Source organism: Dendrobates tinctorius, unplaced genomic scaffold (assembly GCF_039654945.1).
Source record: "Dendrobates tinctorius isolate UK_male_01 unplaced genomic scaffold, ASM3965494v1 ptg000015l, whole genome shotgun sequence".
NCBI classification, from domain to species: domain Eukaryota; kingdom Metazoa; phylum Chordata; class Amphibia; order Anura; family Dendrobatidae; genus Dendrobates; species Dendrobates tinctorius.
This window is the reverse complement of record NW_027361683.1, coordinates 52,419,937-52,432,575: the sequence shown is the minus strand read 5'-3', so window position 1 is coordinate 52,432,575 and position 12,639 is coordinate 52,419,937. Positions and strand designations below refer to the sequence as shown.

General features: G+C 46.2%; 1 protein-coding gene across 3 annotated transcripts in view; it reads left to right on the top strand.

Annotated features, from left to right (window-relative positions):
* Nucleotides 1-12,639, top strand: part of SERINC2 (serine incorporator 2) — a 237,958-nt gene that overhangs the window by 186,958 nt on the left and 38,361 nt on the right. For all 3 annotated transcript variants that reach the window (XM_073564241.1, XM_073564251.1, XM_073564259.1), the window contains 3 exons: nt 2,892-2,982; nt 6,773-6,908; nt 7,889-8,095. In XM_073564241.1, the coding sequence (XP_073420342.1) occupies nt 2,892-2,982; nt 6,773-6,908; nt 7,889-8,095 (434 nt within the window). The remainder of the gene's footprint in view (nt 1-2,891; nt 2,983-6,772; nt 6,909-7,888; nt 8,096-12,639) is intronic.

Below are 12,639 nucleotides of genomic sequence, written 5' to 3'. Positions count from 1 at the left end.
CGCGCGGAAAAATCCGCAGCGTCTGCACAGCGTTTTTTTTTTTTTACATTGATTTTAAGGCTACTGTACATCACAATGCAGAAATGCAACGTTTCTGCGCGGTAAAATCCGCTGCGGATCCGCTGCAAATCTGCATCGTGTGCACACAGCCTCAGAACGACCATGTCTCTGGTGCAAATTATCAGACTTCAGCAGTGCACCGTCCTCAGAATAAAGATGGTGTTGGGGCAGGGAGCGGTGTGCTTCTGATGATACAAATTGAGAAAACACCTTTAATTTTTAGACTTGACTACTATAAAAAATTAGGCGCTATAAAAAGGATATAAAAATTGATTAATTCATACCAATAATGTTTTTTTATCGTTTTAGTGCATATAAAATGTATCCTGTCAGCAGAGGACAAAACTGTGATTGCTAGAACATAGTATCCATGCCACATAGTCTCCTGTCTGCTGGTTACTAAGGATGTTTGAATCCACTTCCAGCAAGCAGAGGGCATTCTGGCCCTGGTTATGTATACATTTCAATATTTCTATTTTTTTTTTTTTTTTCAATAGTTTGATTCAACAGTAACATAGGATGGCCAAGGCTTCCCACTCCTATACTGTATGTGACAGAGCACATCTTGTGTACGGGAGGCAGATTTGTCTGTGATCATTCCTGTGCTTATTGTTTTTTACAATTTACCTGGGATTGACACATTGACATCACATATGTCCTCGCGTGACCCCCGGCAGCTGCAGTAAGTCTCCGGCTAAGACTGTGCTCACTATTAAAGAGCAATGAATACTCACTGCCCTCCATGCAAACAGCCCTGGCGTGCAGAGCAGTGAGTATTCTGGCAGCTGCCCTTTGGCTTGCAAACAGCTCACAACGTCCCTGCCATGCGCAGCTTACAAGCATAAAGCAGCTGCTGACATCGGAGCAAGGACACTGCGAGGTTTGTTTTTTTAATTTTTTCTGATGGGGCCATGCATACCAGGACCGGGATGCGGCCAATCATACCAGGATAGGGATGGGGCCATGCCTACTAGGAAGAGATAGGGGCCCTGCACACCAGTATAGTGATGAGGGCAGTCTTTCCTGCCAGGATAGGAATGAGGAGGCCATGCATACTAGGATATGGATGAGTTAGCCATGCATATCAGGATAGGGATGAGGAGGCCATGCATACTAGGATATGGATGAGTTAGCCATGCATACTAGGATATGGATGAGTTAGCCATGCATACCAGGATAGAGATGAGGAGGCCATGCATACCAGGATAGGGATGAGGGGGCCATGCATACCAGGATAGGGATGAGGGGGCCATGCATACCAGGATAGGGATGAGGGGGCCATGCATACCAGGATAGGGATGAGGGGGCCATGCATACTAGGATAGGGATGAGTTAGCCATGCATACCAGGATAGGGATGAGGAGGCCATGCATACTAGGATATGGATGAGTTAGCCATGCATACCAGGATAGGGATGAGGGGGCCATGCATACCAGGATAGGGATGAGGGGGCCATGCATACCAGGATAGGGATGAGGGGGCCATGCATACCAGGATAGGGATGAGGGGGCCATGCATACCAGGATAGGGATGAGGGAGCCATGCATACTAGGATAGGGATGAGGGGGCCATGCATACCAGGATAGGGATGAGGAGCCATGCTTACCAGGATAGGGATGAGGGGCCATGCATACCAGGATTGAGATGAGAGGGCCATGCACACCAGGAAAGGAATGAAGAAGCCATGCATACCAGGAGAGGGATGAGGGGGCCATGCATACCATTATAGGGATGAGGTGGCCATGCATACCATTATAGGGATGAGGGGGCCATACATACCAGGAGGATGAGAAAGCCATGCATACCAGACTAGGGATTAGGGGCCAATGTGTATCAGGACGGGGATGAGAGGACCATATATACCAGGATAGGGGCAGGGCCGTATTTGTCATTAAGCACTTGTGGGCACGTGCCTAGGGCCGGGACTCTGCAGGAGGGCGGCACCTGAGCAAGGTTGTTTTTGTTAGTTTTTTTTTTTTTTTTTTTTTAGTTCAGGGTCGTCCCTCCCCCTCGTCCCGCCCCCATCATACTCACCTCCAGTGGTGCCTGCGCTGCAGCTCCGATGATGCTGAGTTGCGCCGATATCTGCTCTTCCTGTGCCAGTGCGCGGTCACGTAGTGCCACTCATTAAGATCATGAATATGGACACTTCTCCACTCTCATTATTCATGACCTTAATGAGCGGTACCACGTGACCGCGCGCTCACACAAACAGGAAGATCAGATTCCGGCGCCTGGCTAGACGAGACATGCAGCGGCAGGTGAGCCGGATTGAGAGTGAGCGGGGGGGGGGGGAGCGAGTGGCGGGGGTTAGTGAGCCGGGTAGAGAATGAGCGGAGGGTGCACTGGGGAGACGGCTGTACTGGGGAGATGGCTGCTCTGGGGAGAAGGGCAAAAATCGCTGATGTGAAAGTAGCCTAAGTGTCTGCATTAGTCATACTCACCAATGGGGGAGGCAGCACTAAAAGTGCCTAGGGCAGCATAAACTCTAAATACGGCCTTGAATAGGGGATATTAAGAACAGAATTGACCACACGGTACTCAGAGAAATTTGTGCTGACAGTTTTTCTTTAATGGTCAGTGAAAGATAAATCGACTTTTTCCATTGAGTACATTCCCATCTGCTGAAGGCAGTCACCATAGGAGATACATGCTGCTAATCAGCAGTTTGCTAGTGTTATGATTGAATGTTAATCTGACCGTGCTCCTGTCTGCAAAGGTATCAAGTGAAATGTAGGCCAAATGTTAATGAATTGTGGTCACTAATGATGAAACAAAAACATTGTAGTTATATTGTCAGTAACCTGTTTTTCATCTTAATCTTTTTGCAGGAGGTTCATCCACACTCTGGATTGCTACAGGCATCTGTTATTACCTTGTACACCATATTCGTGACCTGGTCTGCTATGGCAAATATTCCTGGTAAGCTACTAGCTGACATCCAAGTTGAATGTAATGATTCCAACATATGTATTTGACCCACTGAACAACACTGCTTTACACAGAGGAAAACTGTTCTTTTGAGAATATAGTTCTCTGCTGTAATTTACCACATATTTCAGGAACTGGCATGTGTGCCATGTTTGAATCACACCTGCTGTTATATGAACAGGGAACTACAAGTAATATTTTAACACCTTCCTGTATCTACTGGCTCTCATTGGCCCCATGCAACGTGATCACGGGGACAAATGAGTAACTATGATAACCATGGGTCTGCTTAAGTGATCTCAATCCTCATGTGAAGCTCAGCCATAGGCGCAGTTCCATAGGAGACCAAAGTTTTCACTATATGCTGCAATAATGTGGTATTGTTGGGTGTAGAATATAAGCGATCATATGATTTCAGGTGCAAGTTTCCTAAAAGGACTAAATAAATAAATGCAAAAAATAAAGAAAAATGGTTTTTAAAACATTAAAAAAATTTAAAAATTCAAATCGCCCCACTCTCTACGATAAAATATAAGAAAAAAAAAAATGATACTTAAAATATGGAATTAACCTGATTGATAAATGTCTTAGAGGAAACAAAATGAAGATCCCAGAACTGCGATTTTTTTTTTTTTTTTTTTTTTTTTTTTTTTGTCACCTCACCTACCAAAAAAAAATTGTAATAAGCAATCAAAGCATCTGTATACACTAAATTGGTATCTAAAAAAAGTCAGCACAAAATGCAAAAAAAAGTCAATCAGCCTTATCAACAGAAAAATAAAAATGTTACAGGCCTCGCAACATGGGGACACAAGCAAAAGCAAAAAGGCTTTTTTCGGAACGTAACTAGAAGATTATCGATGCAAATTTGGTATCACCGTATTCACACTGATGTGGACAGTCGTATTTCCTCACAATGAACGCCACACAAAGGAAACCCACAGAACAACAACGGAATTTAATTTTTTTTCATCACACTTGGATTTAACCTCTTAAGGACCTTTGATTTGTCTTTTAATGGCGGCAGTTAAGGGACCTTATCCCTAAGAAATAAGGATATAGCCGAGAACCCTGGAGAACGTGATCGGGGCCGGTTTTTACCATCCCTTGTCACGTAATTGCCATTATTCACCGGATAACGGCGATCACAAAAAAATGTTCGATTTACCATTCATTTTGCTCTCCTCTGATATGATCTAGCATACCAGTGGAGAGAGAAATGGGGTCCCCTGAGCCCTCCCCGGTTCCTCCACCATCCCTGGACCCTCCTGCTCCATGCCCCAGCCCTACGTGTCATCTTCCTGGAAGAAAATGGCGGGAGCATGTGCAGTGCGCCCGCAGAGATCTGCCGACCGTTACTCAGCTACAATAGGAAATGTTTCCTATTGGTTCATTTTGATAACGGTGATAGATCCTATCACAGTGATCGAAATAACAAAACAAGCTAAGTTATACCACACTTTGTCACCCCTTATTTAGATTACATTTTTTTATTTTAGAATTTTTATTTTTTCCATTCTTTGCAGATAGGGTTGGGGTTAGGGCCGTGGTTAAGGTTGCGTTAGGGTTGGTGTTTGAATTGTTTATTATTTTCCAAAGTAAAAAAAAAAGTAATGACGATATGACAGTGTTGATCGCAAGTGTTCACTACTTGAGTTTGCATCGGGTATCAAAGATCCCTGCATGTTTTTTTTGGAGAGTCTAACAGCCACGAAACATGCGGGGCATGGACTTGAGCATGTCACTCCGCATTATTCGGTGCATACCCGAGCACCCGATGCAAACTGGAGGAGCAAGCACTTGCCCTCAACACTAATGACAACATATTCAATATGAAGACCTAATGTTAATCAAATTCTGTGTCGTACCTGTGGGTTCAAAATGCTCACTATACCCCTGGATAAAATCCTTGAGGGGTGTGGTTTCCAAAATGGTGTCAATTGTGGGGGGTTTACACACGTGGCATGGTGCCCGCCATCGATTTTCAAACAATTTTGCTTTCAAAAAGTCAAAAGGTGCTCCCTCCCTCCTGAAAGCTGCCATGCACCTAAATAGTAGTATTTCCCAATATATGGGGTTTTGGTATACACAGGAGAAATTGCACAACAAATTTTGTTATCCCTTTTCTCTTGTTACCCTTGTGAAAATAAAAAAAAGTGTGTCTAAATGGCCTTTTACACATAGCAGTTTTAGCGATATCGCTAAAGCATCACCGATTTTGTGACGCAACAGCGATATCGGTAGCAATATAACTACATGTGACACTTACCTCCGACCGGCCCCCCCCGCTGGCTATCGTTGATTGCACGAGATCGTCCTGGTCCATTTCTCGTCATCGGCTTCCTGCTGGCGCCGATGAGCGACTCCATGGACGCGGGAGGAAGTAGTCATCATCCCTGCCGTCTGACAGGTAAGTAACGACCGACAACCGCTGCTGCATCGCTAGTGAGATCTGCTTGTTGGCAGCTCAATAGCGAACATTTAGCGATGCACCAGCGATCCTGACCGGGTCGTATCGTTGTCGGGATCCCTGGTGCATCGCTAAATGTAACGGGACCTTTAGGCTAGTTTCACACTAGCGTTTCACACTAGTCTCCGGCTGCGCCCCCTCCAGTCAGCTCCTCCTAAGGTCGCATGATGCTGCATGCGATCAGCGTACCCTATATTTAGCGTTGAGAACGCTGGCCGTGCACTGGTGTGTTTTTGCCCGGGCATGCGCCCTTTTTGCGCTGCGCCGAGCGCACAAAAATGCAACAGAGTGCGTTTGGCACACGTCAGCACAGCGCAAAAAGGGCACATGCGCCGGCAGAAACATACCAGCGCATGGCCAGCGTACCCAACACTAAATATAGGGTACGCTGATCGCATGCACCGTCATGTGACCTTAGGAGGAGCTGACCGGAGGGGGCGGAGCTTAGCAGCGGCGCTGCGCTTGGTAACGCTAGTGTGAAACTAGCCTAAGTAATTTTTTTGTGAAAAAAGTTAAATGTTGATTTTTTTCTTTTACATTGCTTCAGTTCTCGTGAAGTAGCTAAAGGGTTAATAAACTTCTTGAATGTGGTTTTGAGCACCTTGAGGGGTGCAGTTTTTAGAATGGTGTCATTTTTGAGTATCTTCTATCATATAGACCCCCTCAGAGTAACTTCAAATGTGATGTGATCCCTAAAAAATGGTTTTGTAAATTTTGTTGGACAAAATGTGAAATCGCTGGTCAACTTTTAACCCTTATAACTTCCTAACAAAAAATAATGGTTTCCAAAATTGTGCTGATGTAAAGTAGACGTGGGAACTGTTATTTATTAAGTATTTTGTGTGACATATCTCTGTGATTTAAGGGCACAAAAATTAAGATTGAAAATTGCAAAATTTAGCATTTTTGCCAAATTTCCATTTATTTCATAAATAAACGCAAGTCATGTCAAAGTAATTTTACCACAATCGTTAAGTACATTGTCACAAAGAAACATTCTCAGAATCTCCGGCATCCATTGAAGTGTTCCAGAGTTATTACTACGTAAAGTGACAGTGCTCAGAATTGTAAAAATGACAACTTGTCCTGCAAATACAACGACCTCTTACTGCTATGTTGACGGAAAAATAAATAAGTTACGGCACTTGAATGAAGTTGAGAAAAAACAAAAGCGCATAAATGAAAATTTCCTAGACCTTAACAGGTTAATTGTGCTTAGTCAATATGTGAAAAGAGGAGAACGAAATGTAGTTGATTATACACATTTGCCAAATGATAAGGGAAGCTAAATGCTTGCTATTGCTGTCTCAGACAGGACTTGTAATCCCACATTACTGGCTTTTGTGAACAATGGGACTACTGCTTCGTCGTCCAGTGTGGTACAGTGGTGGGATGCTCCAAGCATTGTTGGACTAGTGATCTTCATCTTGTGTACTTTGTTCATTAGGTGAGTTTCAAAAGAGCAGTGTGGGGTTCAGTTATGGGTTAACTTGCGGATTGTCATCCACGTTTTGGCTTAAGACACATTTATGCTGTGCAGTACTCAATATCTGTTGCATTCTTGTACTATAAGGCTGTGTGCCCACATTGCGTTTTTTTAAGCATTTCCACAGCGTTTGTGCCGGCTCAGATGCTGCAGAAACGCTTAAAAGAAGCTTCACATTAAAGCGTTTTTGGCTTTTTGTGCCAATGCATGCGTTTTTAAACGCTTAGCAGCTAAAAACGTAGCATGCTCATGAATTTCTGCATTGCTGAGCGTTTTTAGCCTTTTCCAATGTTCCCAGAAAACGCGCGGAAAAAAACGTGTCAAAAACGCGCGTCTTTTGTGCAAAAAACGCGCAAGAAGCTGGGAAGGGGGATCAGTTTCCTGAGCGTTTAAAAACGCTAACGTGGGCACATAGCCTAATGGTCCACTTATTTTAGTTATAGAATTTTTGCTTTTGGAAGTTTAGCACTTCATGTCTCAATTCTTGTGCGGTTAAGTTTGACCCTTAAGGCTGTGTGCACACGCTGCGGATTTTGCTGCGGTTCCGCAGCGGTTTTGGCCGATGCGGACCCGCAGCAGTTTTTGCTGCGGTGTACAGTACAATGATTCCCTATGGGAATCAAAAACCGCAGTGCAGACGGTGCGGAATTTTCCGCGCGGATTATCTGCGGTTTTCAATCCGCAGAAAGAATTGACATGTCAATTCTTTCTGCGGATTCTCCTGCGGTTTGCCATCTCCTCCATTGAGGAGATGAAAAACCGCAGGGCAAAACCGCAGAGCAATCCGCAGGTAAAACCGCAGGTCTTTTGACCTGCGGTTTCACCTGCGGATTGTACAAAATCCGCGCGGATGAATCCGCACCTTTTCCGCAGCGTGTGCACACAGCCTAAAATGTAAGGCATTCTGCATTTCTGAACTCAGACTTGTTCTATATTTACAGCATCCGCAGCTCCAACAACCAGCAAGTTAATAAACTAATGCAGACTGAAGACAACAGCGGAGATGGAGCAGTCCACACCCATGAAGATGGGGTGTATCGAGCATATAACAATGAAGAAGATGGCGTCAGCTACAGTTACAGCTTCTTTCATTTCTGCCTTTTACTTGCCTCGCTCTACATCATGATGACTCTCACAAATTGGTATCTGTAAGTATAGACATTTAGTTATCACATGCTCATCATGGTATGAAAATCTGTTTTGGGGTTTATTCACACTTGGCAGATTTTTTTAATTCCGTAATTTTTTTTCTTTGAATTAAGATTTAGAGAAATATTTACTTTTTGCAAAAACAGCCTTATTTAAAGGGAATCTGTCAGCATGTTTTTGCTATGTTATTTTTAGAGCAGCATGATGGTGGGGCTGAGAGCCACATTTCAGGGATCAAGGAGAAAAACAATATTGTGGTCTCAAGTGCTGCCAAGGACGGGAAAATCCAAATGTATAGAAAAATAAAGTTTCTGTATCAATCAATGCTTTTCATAGTCGATAGAACTTAATCAGACATATATAAACTCTGAAACGTGTTGCATGAATGCAGAAATTTTATCTTCCCTTCACCCATGACAGCACACCTGAGATTGAGATCCTCCCAGCCAGGACAGGAAACCTACTGAAAATTAAAAGGCCGGTACCTCTCCCTCGCTTTAGTTGGGTTTACTTGTCCTGATGTTGACCCTCGTGCTGAAAACCGGCGGTTGGTAGACTTTTTTTTATCCACTCACCCACGCCTCTCCTGGCACTGGAAGAACAGGCAGGGCACCTGTATGCGGGCCTTCATGTGGTGGAAGGCCCCATCCATGGGTCCTGTGGGGCCTCGACGTACGTGCAGGCGTGGGGCGGCGCAGTCATGGGTCCAGTGACTCTTCTGTTGTCGCCGCGCCGCTCTCCCTCCTCTGCCTGCTGACCGCCGCTCCATAGTGAGCCTTGCTTCCGGAGAGCCCACCGCTAGAGGGGCATAGAATGGCATCGGAAGAGGCGGGGGGAGTGCAGTGGATCCCTCTTAGAAGGAGGGATGACCACAGAAGAGGCGCTTGTATCCGAAGCTCCCCCATTATGGAGGATCACGGTGGGCAGCAGGAGCTTTCACCAGGTTCTGTACCTTGTCATCATCTGGGGCATACTAAGGGTACCGTTACACTTAGCGACGCACCAGCAATCCCAACAACAATACGACCTGGTAAGGATCGCTGGTGCGTCGCTAAATGGTCGTTAGTAAGTTGTCAAACAGGCAGATTCACCCAACAACGCAGCAGTGATCCGTATAACGACCTCGGCAGTCGTTGGGACCTTGTCACACAGCAGCGTTTCTGACGACTCCAGCCTGTGTTCATGATTTCTGAGTCGCTAACAAGGTCGCTCGTCGGTGTCCAACACAGCGATGTGCACTGGCCGGTGGGACACCAGCGATCAAAAAATGGCCCAGGACATTCGAGCACGATCAGCGACATCGCAGCGGGGGCCTGGTTGCCGCTATCCCTGGCGAGGTCGCTGTTGTGTCACAAAATCGGTAACGCTTCAGCAATCTCGCAAACTATTTCGTTATGTGAGATGGGGCCTTAAGAGGAGGGACCGATCGAGTGGCAGCCGTCCTTACCAGCGTTCACGGGACTCCTCAGTATCTAGGAGGGATGTTGTTTGTATACCTGATCAGCCTCCGAATCTGGTACTCATGATTGACGGCGGGTGGTGTGTGATCTATGAGAATGTCACCTTGATTGTAATAGGGGCCATTTTCTGCTTAATTACCAGGGGCCTAGGAAGGCTAGCGCCAAGGCAAACAGTAAGGAATGTGCCCTTTGCAAATCCCCACTGGCAGTTCAGTGGCAGAAGAATCTCTGTGTTGACTGCATACAGAAAGCAATACGGGAAGAGATCCCCCAACTTCGCCACGAGCCTTAGGGCCATAATCAGGGTGAAAGTGAAAGGTTCCCTAAAGTCAGCTTTGAAAAAGGGAAGCAAGAGAGCCCGGAGGCCTATCACGGATTCTGAAGCCTCACAATCCCGGGGGGGGAGGGGGAATATCATATGGAATTCCAGTCTCCCTCCTACTCCATCTCAGACAGTGATGTATGCTGCTGACTTTGCTTTCCGGCCGAGGTCACGGATAGACTGGTTAGGGCAGTCAGGTCTTCAATGGGCCTAAAGGAGGAGAAAACACCTAAATCCTTAGAGGATATTATGTTTGGGGGCCTGGAGGAAAAAAAGAGGCGCACCTTTCCAGTTAATACTAGGGTGAAAGCGCTCGTAGAGAAGGAGTGGAAGAAACCGGAGAGGTTCGGTAGCCTGCCCTGTCTTCCAAAAGGAGATACCCCTTTGAGGAAAAAGACTTGAGAGTTGGGATAAAATCCCTAAGATCGACAGGGCAGTGGCTAAGTCATCTAAGAAATTGTCCCTGCCTTTACAGGATTCCGGCATGCTGAGAGACCCATTAGATAGAAAAGCAGATGGGTTCCTGAGGCACACATGGGTGGGCAGCTGCAGGGGGTCTGAAACCGGCGATAGCCAGGCTATACTACTCATTCACTCATGACCTGGCTGCAACAGATGGAGGAACAGCTGAGGAGTAAGGTTTCAAGGGATGAAATCTTGGCCAATATGACTCTGGTGCAAGGGGCGGCGGCCTTCCTAGCAGACTCCTCAGCAGATTCGGTGAGGTTGGCGGTTAGGGAGGCAAGCCTATCTAATGTGGCTAGATGGGCCTTGTGGCTTAAAGGGTGTCCGGGAGACCTGCCTTCAAAAAATAGACTCTGCTCCTTCCCGTGACTGTCAGTTTCTCTTGGTCAGAAAGTAGAGGACATCTTAGAGAAAGCAAGGGATAAAAAGAAGGGGTTTCCCAGGGGAGACCAGAAAACCTTTTCGGAGGAGAAAATTTAATACAGGTCGTTCCCCTGGAGAGAGAGAGAGAGCTGGGACTTCAAAGACAGAAAAGGGTCTGGTTATATGTTCAGAGGACCCTCTATATCGTCAAAAAAGCCCTCCAATGATGTCAGGTCAGAGGTATCGGGGTGGCTCTCTTTCTCCCTGTCTTGGTGAACATCTCCCCCAGTCGCTGGATCCTGAGTGTCATCAGGGACGGTCTAATGATAAACTTTGTCCATCCACCCTGGCAGACTTTTGTATTAACACCCAGTTGTTTTCCAGGAAGTTTTCAGGAGAACAACTAGCCCTGGAGGCGGAGGTTTTGGGACTGGTGCAAAAGCATGTTCTACAAGAATTCCCGATGGAAGAAGAAGGAAGGGCATTTTATTCCATCCTCTTTTTGATACAAAAGCCGGACAGGTCAGGCACTACCAGTATGCAGCCCTCCCATTCGGTCTGTCAGTAGCTCCAAGGGTGTTAACCAAGGTTATGTCAGAGGTGATGTCCTATTTTCCCCTTCGCCTCATTGGGGGACACAGGACAGTGGGTGTATGCTACTGCCACCAGGAGGCTGACACTAAGTGGATGAAAAAAAGGTTAGCTCCTCCTCCGCAGTATACACCCTCGCCTCGATTGCAGGCGGAATCAGTTCTTGCTTACTTTCCTAGGAGGCACACACGTCTGGTCTTTTTTTCAGACTTGTTTATTTTTTTCATTTTTTTCCATGAAGAGGAGACAGGGGCGATGGACCTTATTGAAAGGGTCCGATCTCCCCAAACCAACAACGGGCGAGCACGTGCGAGTGTCGCCTCCACGTATCCTTACCCGCAACGCGGGACATGATGCCGCACTTGCCCTCACCACCCTAAGTTATCGAAACCCTAGGCTGTACAGAGGCCTACGAATAGTCCGTGCGGCCCCCACTGCACCACCAAGGCTAGACTGCGGTGCTGCAAGGTGGCGGACGGTCCCTCTCCTCATCCCTTGGAGGGGAAAGATGGAGCTAGGGTGCCAGCACCGTCCTTGATTTGGATGCAGCCCCGCTTCCAGGGGTGAGGTGCTGAAGGAGATGGGCTGGGAGAGCTCCTGAAACCCCCAGGGTCGGCATTCCCCTGGGCGGCAGCAGCAGTCGGGTGCCAGCATGCGCCCCCACAGCGGTAGCGCTCGGCAGCGCATGTCCTGACCAGGCCTCGGTTTTTTGGTGGTCTCGTCCCCGTGTCCGGGGGGCGCCATAAATTTATTCCCCCGGCTTCTGCCAGTACTAGGCCGCGGGCGGAAGTTCCGCCCCCGTGACGCCAGGGCTGTGGAGTCGGTAAGCCAAACCTGCGACTCCGACTCCTCAATTTCCCTTACACCGACTCCACGACTCCGACTCCCACATATATTGCTTATATTTAAGTGAAAAATTTATTGTAGTACAATGTGAACATCAGACATTTAATCATTTCTGTGATCCAATAATCAAAATATTTAGATAGAACATAATATCTATTTATTGGAATACAGCTTTAGAATACAAAAAACTGTAATAAATTGTATATATGTAATACACTGTATACATGTATACGGTACAGACCAAAGTTTGGACACACCTTCTCATTCAAAGCGTTTTCTTTATTTTCACGACTATGAAAATTGTAGATTCATTCTGAAGGCATCAAAACAATGAATTAACACATGTGGAATTATATAATTAAAGTGTGAAACAACTGAAAATATGTCTTATATTCTAGATTCTTCAAAGTAGCCACCTTTTGCTTTGATTACTGCTTTGAAAAATAAATGATGGTCCAACTATACACAAACCGGATGGAATAGCATGCCGCTGCAA